General features: G+C 43.8%; 2 protein-coding genes across 3 annotated transcripts in view; one reads left to right on the top strand and one right to left on the bottom strand.

Annotated features, from left to right (window-relative positions):
- tigarb (TP53 induced glycolysis regulatory phosphatase b) overlaps positions 1 to 9,744 on the bottom strand; it is a 30,971-nt gene that overhangs the window by 19,806 nt on the left and 1,421 nt on the right. The window contains exons 4-6 of one of the 2 annotated variants that reach the window (XM_017411645.3): positions 9,573 to 9,650; positions 9,368 to 9,478; positions 7,046 to 8,012 (exon numbers count right to left, since the gene is read on the bottom strand). In XM_017411645.3, coding sequence (XP_017267134.1) covers positions 7,590 to 8,012; positions 9,368 to 9,478; positions 9,573 to 9,650 — 612 coding nt within the window. In that variant the 3' untranslated portion in view covers positions 7,046 to 7,589. Of the gene's footprint in view, positions 1 to 7,045; positions 8,013 to 9,367; positions 9,479 to 9,572; positions 9,651 to 9,744 lie in introns of those variants that run through there. The other variant, XM_025004949.2, reaches the window with a different exon arrangement.
- fgf23 (fibroblast growth factor 23) lies at positions 3,327 to 5,047 on the top strand. Its single transcript, XM_017411646.3, has 3 exons — positions 3,327 to 3,683; positions 3,782 to 3,885; positions 4,467 to 5,047. Exons 1-3 carry the CDS (start codon positions 3,449 to 3,451, stop codon positions 4,908 to 4,910), a joined length of 783 nt encoding a protein of 260 aa, XP_017267135.1. The 5' UTR covers positions 3,327 to 3,448; the 3' UTR covers positions 4,911 to 5,047.

The following is a 9,744-nucleotide window of genomic DNA, read 5'->3' as shown; positions in this document are numbered from 1 at the left end:
GGGGGGAGGGTGGGGGTTGGGTTCCGCGCTCACCTTTCCTGCGCGATTTTAAAGGTGCCTTTGGTGCTCTCGCTTGTGGCGCTTTTAAAACCCGCCGTGTAAGAGACACCCGGAGGAGTCAGAAATAGGGCTGACACTCCAGAGAGGCCCTCGAAAGAGGAGGGGAGGGCGGGGGGTGTGGGGTCAACTATTTTCGGTTTATTTTCTTTCCTTTAATTAGACTGATTGAGTAATAAACAATCTGTGATCGAGACCAGGGTTGGAATGCTAATCTGCTGCAGCATGGAGAAACGCACAAGTATCGCCCGGGCGGTCGAAGCAAACACAAGAGACGTTTCTGCACACTTGTCTCTGGAAGAACCCCTCCCCACACACACAGCGAAGTAGGCTGCTGCTGTTTATGAAATGCAAAGCTTTAGCTTGTCGTCTACTAAACGATAGAACAAACGGAAAAACAATGTAAATAGCAACAAACTGAGAAAAAAAAAAAGGAAAAGAATGAAAGCTTCAGGAGCTTTTTTAGCACAAAAGAGCTGGAGCTGCACAACGAACCAGCAAAATACCAAAACATTTCGGCTCTCCATCAGTGTTTTTCCTGTTTTTCCTTCAGATTGGTGTGCTTGTTGGAGGACGTTGGATCTCTTTTCTTTCTTCCCCTCGCTTGACTATCTTTTCTGCAGCAGCACTGCAGTAGTTGGGTGTTGGGAGCTGGAGGCAAATGGTTTTAAATTCAATTACAGATGAGTAAGTTTTGTACCTGGAAGGACTAAAATACAACACGTTCGGTGGGCTGGAGGCAAAGCATAAGGGTTAATCACTTGGCGTCTATAGTTCTGTTCACTCTAAGCTTAAGTTTAAACATCAAAACGCGAGCGAAGTTTAACAAAGAAGCCGTTTGCTGACAAAGTGGAAGGTGCTTCGCAGACTCACCGTTAGTATGTCCGAATATCTTGTTACATATTCCAAAGATGCTTTTCTTGTCCCATTCTTTGAATTCCCAAAAGTCCTTTAGAGTGCATCTATCGGTGTAGTTTCTGCAGCTGTTGACTTTAAAAAAAAAACCTGAGGCTTGTTTCTCCATCAGCCTTCATCCATTCCTGTGTGAGTGGAAGCACCCAGGAAAAAAAAAACAAAAAACGTATGCAGCGGAGTCGGCTCGGAGTCTTTGTTGTAGGAATGTGAATCTGCCAGGATGACAGGCAGCCTCTCACATACCTGAACTATAAAATGCTCCGCTACCCGTTTCTGCCTGTGCGCATACCCCCCCAGCCTTCACCCCTACAACTCACCCTTTTGGATTCCAGCTGTAACCTGCGAGCTTCCTCCTCTTATTTCAGCCTGTTTTAGTTCAAGGTCAGAGTCATTGATCAGCCTCTGCCTCAACCCCCGTGGCCAGGGTGGTCCCCAGTCCGAAACAGGAATTTCAAACATCTTTTTTTTTTTTTTTGGACGTGAGCCTTTCAGAGTCCGTTTTACTTTCTCAGACCGGACCGGCTTGAATGAATTTTCAAACCCGGCCTGCTAACGAATCCCATTGTTGTAACACTTCTGTGGAGGAGGCATCTGCGGAGATGATGCAGCGGGCGATGAGCCGAGCCACGCGGATCTGAACCTCACCCCTGCCGCTCCGAGGCTTCCCCTGCTACCAGCTTCTGCTCCGACCCCGAACGACCCCCCCACACACACACACGCCAACAGAGCATCTGCTCGACTTATCCTCGCACATAAATCTCTTATTTGTTTCCATTGTCGCAAGCACAGACGGAAATGCAGCAGAGCCAAGTTTTAAAAATAAGAATAATAATAAATAGTAGTTGCCACTGTAGATGATGCTGCATGTAGAAGCACTGATGTACATTTCTAGTCAGGAGTTACAAAGAAAATAATCCTAATTTTCATGAAGTTTAACTGAGGAAGGTGTGGAAGTTCATGTTGTGCACGCACAGCAGGGAGGACTTCGTTAAGATGTCCACTTTTGCACCTTAACGAGGACATCTTGGTTCTAAACTCTTCCTTTTTCCTTCCACCGGAGCTCAAATTTCTACAGGTTAAGATGTGGATAATCTAATTTAGTGTTTGAATGTATATTAGCATGCCTGAGTCCTGAGCTTGACTAAGGGGTGTGTGCTGTTATTTTTATTTGTTGGACTGTGCCTCCACCTCCACTCTGTTCCTCTCCTCTGTTCTCATATACCTCACCTTCTGCCTTATGGTTTTGGTTTGCTGATCACTGTAAAAAAAAAAAAAACAACCAGAAACAAAGTTTAGCTATTTGTTTCTGGTAACAGACGATGCTGAGTAAAGTTTTTTCCTTTTATTTTTGTACGTATGTGCTGTGCACAGCAGTCTACTGTATTCCTGAGATACTAAATAGTAAAAGTTTGTTTTGCTTTTTTTATGCTGGCTGTTGGAAGTGTGCTGTTATTTCGTACCACTGATTTAACTCGACCTGGCGATGACTACGGGGCACCAAATCACCTACCTCAGACCACTTCTTGTATTGTTCTCAGATCAATAGCTGCTGTTTACATAACTAGTTTGATTCATTTTTCATTCATTCTCCACTTGAGTGTAAGAGTGAACCCTCCTCTGTAGGCCAATAAGTCAAGTTAGCTCCAAACTGATGGATAGTTGGTCTGTTTTTGCCTCAAACACAACATAACTACAGTGGTGGAAAGCATTGGTTGTAACATATTGATTGTGGCGTTCCTCGAGGATCCATCTTGGGGGTCAACTTTTTTTCCACTACATGTGTCCCTTGGGTTCTTTCCTTTCTGCATTTCCATCAGTGAAAAGGTTTGAAGATCCAGGTTCAGAGTTGGCCTGGCTCTACGTAAGGGAGTGTCTCCATCTGCTGGTGAAAAAGTGGAAACGTGGATCTGTGCAGGTGTGAAGGCAGCAAAGTGAAGCAAAGCAGCAAATCCAACCCTTTGTGGTTCAAGAAAATTTGAAAATATTTTCATTGGAAACGGTTCTTTTAACTATTTTCAACATTTTTTATAGAAGAGCAATTTTAGCTTTGGGATGAAATCCTGGATTCAATAAGAAACCCTTGCAGGTTTTCAATCAAAATCTTTCTTTTTTTTTCTAAATTTGTAATATTGCCCAATGCAGCTTCCTGCTCCAAATTAAACCCCCCAAACCAGAGGCTTATTAGGAAACCATTTAAAATGGATGAGTCAAGAGGTCTAACCAAAAATATAGTCTTGTTGTTTGACCAACGACACTGGCATAAACAGACAGAGGTGGAAGTGGCCCTTCCGCTGCTGCAACCCGCACCTCTGCTTTGGGGGCGAGTTCCTGTTTTTTTTTTTTCTTTTTCTTTTTACGCAAAGGATTTGCGCAGGAGTGGCACTCTGGGGGCTTTAAATAGCCACCGAGCTTTGGCACAACAGAGCATCCCAGAGCTTCCAGCAGCAGCAGCGCAAACCGCCGCTCTGACCCGGGGATGGACGTCAACAAGCGACTGGGGATGAGGGACACCGTGCTGGCGCTCCTGCTCGCTGTCCTGCAGGGGGTTCCGGCCGGGGAAGCGGTCCCGAACCCGTCGCCCCTGGTCGGGTCCACCTGGGGGAACCCGAGGAGATTCGTTCACCTGCAGACGTCCACGGACCTCAACAACTTCTACTTGGAGATCCGACTGGACGGCGCCGTGCGCAAAACCACGAGCAGATCTTCATACAGTAAGAGTTTAAAGTTTTGTTTGTTTTGTTTTTTAAAGGTGAGCTGTAACGTTTCTCTTCAGTCCTTTTTGGTGCTTCACGTTTCCTCTCCCTCGCAGGTGTAATTCTGCTGAAAGCTGAAACACGGGAGCGCGTGGCGATCTTCGGCGTCAAAAGCAACCGCTACCTGTGCATGGATGTGGAGGGCAAACCTTTCAGCTCGGTAGGCAACCTGCCATTCACCATTTTAATCTCAAATACAAACTACATGTAACCCCGTAACCTTCAAACTGAAAAAAAGTGACAGTGTTGACGCTCCCAGCGCCTTTACGCACCGGTTTCCCGGGACTTTTACGCATAAACGCGCTTCAGCGTCACGTGTTGATTGTATTATTTTATCTTATTTATTTGATATGTTTTTAATCACTCAACTCCCAGTTCACATTTGGTTTTAATCGATTTTTTAAAACCCTGTTGATGTATGGCACCTCTGCCGGGTTTTACGCATGACTTCTAACTCCGTCTTCTTGACGCTTAAACTTTTCTGCAACAATTTAGTTTTATTATATTGATTTTTTTTTTACTGTAAATAACTTTATAGTTTAATTATACCTAGACATTATTACAGCTAAATAACACGCCATGTACAAACACATAGGATAACTGATTTGAAAAGAAATACACCTTTTTTCAGAGCATTTTGAGCTGTTTTCTATTTCTATATTTTTTACAGTATTTTCTGGTTTGAAGATAAATTCTGCTCAAATTCTTTTCTCTCTTATTTGTTTTCTTTCCCTCTTTCAGCCCACCTGCCTCAGAGACGACTGTCTGTTCAACCACAGGCTCCTGGAGAACAACCGGGACGTGTACTACTCCGTCCGGACTGGGATCGTGTTCAACCTGGAGGGCTCCCGGCAGGTTTTCACGCCGGGCCAGAACCTGCCACAGACCTCGCTCTTCCTGCCCAAGAAGAACACGGTGCCGCTGGAGCGCCTCCTGCTGCACAGGGAGAAGAGGAACCGGGTCGTGGACCCTTCAGACCCGCACAACGTCTACGTGTGGCAGACCGAGGACGGCTTCGACTCCAGGGCGGCTCCGGAGGACGACACCGACCTGGACGTGGAGGCGGAGGTGGAGGTGGAGACGGAGACTGAGACAGAGGCCGGGGACGATGGACGCAACGTGTCCCGGGAGACGCAGCTGGCTCCGTCCTCCCACGACCCCTGGAACGTGCACTCATCCAAATGAGGGCAGATTCCTGGGACCACCGTGGCCACCAGGGCCGCCGGGGCCACCAGCACCACCGGGACCAGGACGGGCTGACTCCAGCCTGCAGGGAACACTTTACAACTCATGCCTTCTGTGTGAGTCTGGTTTGACCATTAGACTCTTTAAAAACTGCAAACAGAGCAATTTAGTTGCTTCATTTTCACCGACTTCTTATATCTTGTATATTTGTAGTCATAAATCCTAAAAAAAAGGAGAAAACAGTGTGTTTCTACACTGAATGTACCGTGTTTGACTTGACTTGCAGCCCCCTCTTTTTGCACAGATTGTCTTAAAAGATAAAAGCCAGCACCGGCTTCCCTCTTCCAACTTCAGACCAGCTGTAAATACTTCCAAAGAAACTCATAACTCATCTTCTGCATCTCCTCACAGCTGTCTTATTTATGAACAGACACGGAGCTGTTTAGTGAGGATGCAGTCCCTTCCTGCGGGAGCACCACAATAACAACAAGGCTGAATGAAATGACTACATTAATGTCATTAATGTTTTAACAGCCGGTCTGACAAACCATGTGTCCGAGACAGAAGCCCGAACTGATCCTACCTCTGGAGGACCAAACAGCCTGTCTACTGGTGTGAAACCAGGCAGGCGTCGCTAAATACGAATATATACACACAAATATAGTTGTAGGAGTAGAAGTTATGCCTTTACGCTATAGTCTTAAGCATTATATTTTAACCATTTGCCATAAATAAGCAGATCTCAAATCATTTCAGTGCCGTGGTACGTCAGTTTTAATTACAGTTGTCAAAGAACGACAACATTCCTTCCAAACAATGACTTGAAGAGAAATAATTACAGAGGAAATTAATTGTAGAATCTTCTTATGAAACGATCAGGTGCTGTGCACCACCAGCAAACACATACACACAAAAAAAAAAACAGTCCCAAAGAGTATTTATTTATTTAAATCCATTCCTTGCTCGTTATTTATGGTATTTATGAGGATGTTTTACAGGTAATATGTACATACGCCAGACCATGAGGCTCCTCTGAATGTATGGGCTGAAGCTGTTGTGTAAGGAGCATTATCTGAATGTGGGACTAAATAAACTTTCGAAGAAGCACGTTGGGTGTCCGTGTGTTTGTTTAAAACAAACTTTTAAAAAAGGGGAAGTAAGGAGGATCCCGGAGGTTTTCCGCCTCTTCTTGCAGCTGAGCCCCTGTCATTTTAAATCTGCACCTGAACGCCTCACTTTAAACCAATTTAGCCAAAGCTGATTAACCGTTATAGCTGAAAAAGTTCATATTTATGATATTTATGGAAAAGTGTTTGGTTGCTGACGCAGGATAGTTCAGTCACAGATTACAGTCACTCCAGTACAAATAATGACAAACTAAAATTTGTTATTTTCTATAGATTTAACAAACAAAATCCTTACTTAACAGTAAACTTTCAGTGGTGCAGAATAATGTTCTCCCTGTTGACAGCCAAGCACTTCCTTGTGAATTTATTTGAAATAAAAAATACTATTAAAGCACACAATTATACGTAGCTCCACAGCCGAGTGTTCGACGCAGTTCTTGTCCGTTTCTCTTCCAGTCCTCCACGTAAACTATCCTTCAGTCTCATAAAAGAGGCGCTATATGACTTTAAATATTAGTAAATTCTCAAAACGTTGTTAAAATGACTATGACTGCAGTTAAAAGTCTTAAGGTACTCACACAGAAACAGAGAACTGAACTATTTTCAACAAGATCCATCCAGTAATTGATCACGGAAAATGCATTTATGTAGTTATGAGAGTGAAGTTCTCCATTTTATGTGAGTAGAAGTATAAAAAAACTGATGCAGCGTTCAAGCTAAAGCGGAACAGCACCTTTAATAATATTCGACGTGGTAGTAGCTTAGCTCAGTCATTAACAACACGTGCCGACAACATTTGATCAAATCGGCTACAGCTCTGTTCTTCTCCATCAGAAGATGGTGTCAGCCTAAAACTCTGGCAGGAGGAGGCAGCAGCAGATATGCGGACCTTTAACGAATGCCGTTTATCGATTCCGTTTTGTTCAAACACTTGCTTGTTGTAGACAACTATCTGTTGTATTTAGACTGAACATATAGTTCTGATGTGAGTAAAAAAACAAACAAGTATTAAAAGCTTAAGGGTTTTATTAGGATGATACAGGCCATCTTCTGCAAGTACTACAGTGTTCAGCAGGAGGCTGTGTGTTTCAGGCTACAGATAAATGTCACTCAGTTTGAAAACAAAAGAAATACACACATCCATATTTGTCACACGTGCAACTCGTATTTACAGTCAGTTTTCCACGAATCAATGCGACATTTATGAGGAAACTACAGCTCAGTGTTTTGATGCCATATTGCACAAGTGAAATGAGCAGCAGCTCCTCTCCACCACAGGAGACACATCAGTATGAAACAGACATCAGTGCTGAAATAAATAGGTTCAACTTTGGTATTAAATGACATAAGGATAAATTAGCAATTTTAAAAATTAATGCACGTTTTCCTTCGTTAGCTCGAAGTTTTCAGGAGATATTTTTAAAATAATACAGTCCAGTACATTCAGTTTAATTAGTGGTCAACAGTAAAACAGCTGATGTGAGCCACGATGATAGTTTCACTATCCTTCATGCGCTGTACACACGTCTTCCACACGTAAAGCCTTTCAGTTTTACTTCCCTTTACAATATTCAGCCGCTGGCAGGTTTTCCAGGTGGTGCTTCCTGTTGGTGAAAACGCAGCGAGCGGCAGAGAGCGCCGGGCCCGCCTCGGTCCGGCTCAGAGTGAGAACAAAGCGGCTGATTCCCGTGTTGGGGCAGGGTGAGAACATGTGCGAGACCTTCACGCCCGCGGGCGGAGCGCACTTCAAGTCCTCCACTAGGTGCCTGATGGCCGAGCGGATGTACGCGCCGTGGCTCACCACCAGAACGTGAACGGGGACCCCGTGGAGGCCGTTGCTGGCGGCGGCTGCGGTGTCGGGCGCAGCGGGGACGGGGGCCTGCGCCGCCGAGGAGGCGTCCGGTGCCGACGATCCGTACTCATCCAGCATTTGTTTAAAAAGGACTTTGAGGAATTTTTTGAACCTCAGCTTCACCTGAAATCAGGGCAACAGCGAAGCTAAAAGATTAACATGAATCCTGGTCTTCAGTAGGTTGGAGAAGTTTTTGCTTTATGGTTTTGTCTATATGCTTCATTTCTACGTCCCTATGTGGTATTTATCCGAAGAAATTGAGCCTAAATGATTAATCAGCAACAAATTTTTAGGAAAACAACCAAAGTTATGTCACTTAGCCAGCAACTCTGCAGTCTGGAGAAAATCTGTTTTTTTTCCTTTAACATCTTTGGGCTTTTATGGTTCAAATATAACAGGAGCTTTAACTCAAAGTTGTTTAATTCTCATCGATGTCAGGCGGAACCAAACTGGTATGAGTTCCAAATTAAAAGTGCTTTAGCCAAACCGAACAAATCACGCAAAATGGGCAGCTTTGAAACCTCGTTTAACTTCTAATTGCTCCAACAAACAACAACTTATGAGCCATCTCTCCCCCTTTCAGGTAATGGGTATTGTCGAGTTACCGCGGCAACAGAGGACAGTCCTCCCCCAAGTAAGGCAACCAAAACAATAAATAAATAAAATATTTGTTTTTTTTGTTACACCAGTGATTTTACACAAGCAAAAGTGATGATTATTTATAGTTTCCACCATTTTTTGGACAGAAAACAGGGAATTTAGCACTCAGGAAACCACTTGCCTGCTTCATTGATAATAAATAAATAAAAGCTGAGGAATTAAAAGCAACGAGTACCTACGAAATAAGTACTGCTTCATATTTAATGGTTTTCAGAAACAAACTGAAAGACTAATTGGATATCTGTGTGTTACTGAAATTGCTTTAGAGTTTAGACTACAATAATATAAACTGGGGCTTTGTGCATGTGAATGCAAGTCAGTAGTTGGGTTTATATGAACGTCTTCCAGGAAATATGCAAAAGCTGAATTAATTAGAGGTTCCAGCACTAAGCGTCATGTCCCTTCTGAAGGTAAGTTAGCTTCAAAACTGTTCATTCTTTGCAAAAGGAGGAGGAACGAGAAGATGTGAATTAAAAAAAAAAAGTAGAAGCTCCAAACGAGAACATTAAACTGCTGCACTTTACTCTTCTCTGCATAATTAAGGCTTAAAATATTTACAAGTAGCTGTTTACAGGAATACAGCAACACTGTAGAAGCATTAACTATGCAAAATATTATTAATAAAGTCAAAGAACCAGCATGTGCATGGCTATGACTGAAAATAAATATCTCAAAATGTTTTAATTCAAGTTTTAGGTGTTATTTAAGTCTTAGAAGTTTAACAGTGTAGTACCATAAACTGACCACTAAGTGGCACCATCATACAAGAAACAGAACCTTAACCTGCACCCTTGGCCAACGGGCACCATATGACCCACCTGGTCTAACGTTTCCCCTCCTGGCGGTGTGTAGTCACGACACGACTGGCCGGCGGCGTTGGCCATGTTCTTCAGATCCTCCTTGTGGCGGCCTTCGGCGACGCCAAAACCCTACACGAGCGACAAAACCACAGTTCAGACCTGATATCCGCCACGCTGCTCCATGTGCAACTATTGCATTTGGTGGCAGGACATCAGAGTTCACCCGTTCTCGGAGTAATGGCTCCAACACCATCTCCATGCCAGAGCAGTGAGTGTTGTTCCTCAGAATCATCTCAGCTGTCTGCAGACGGAAATCCAGTTAGGGGGAATTATTGACTAAAGAATCTGTTTCTGGATAAAACGGATGATCCGAAGACTCAATAATACCTCAGCAG

This window comes from Kryptolebias marmoratus, linkage group LG18 (genome assembly GCF_001649575.2).
Source record: "Kryptolebias marmoratus isolate JLee-2015 linkage group LG18, ASM164957v2, whole genome shotgun sequence".
In the NCBI taxonomy this organism is placed as follows: Eukaryota; Metazoa; Chordata; class Actinopteri; order Cyprinodontiformes; family Rivulidae; genus Kryptolebias; species Kryptolebias marmoratus.
The sequence above is the reverse complement of the archived record's forward strand: the minus strand, read 5'-3'. Positions and strand labels throughout refer to the sequence as shown.

Bases quoted from the DNA above. Each gene is read 5' to 3' on its own strand.
- fgf23 (XM_017411646.3), top strand. From the start codon at position 3,449: ATGGACGTCAACAAGCGACTGGGGATGAGGGACACCGTGCTGGCGCTC. The intron at 3,684-3,781 runs GTAAGAGTTTAA...TCTCCCTCGCAG, and splicing joins CACGAGCAGATCTTCATACA to GTGTAATTCTGCTGAAAGCT. The intron at 3,886-4,466 runs GTAGGCAACCTG...TCCCTCTTTCAG, and splicing joins AGGGCAAACCTTTCAGCTCG to CCCACCTGCCTCAGAGACGA.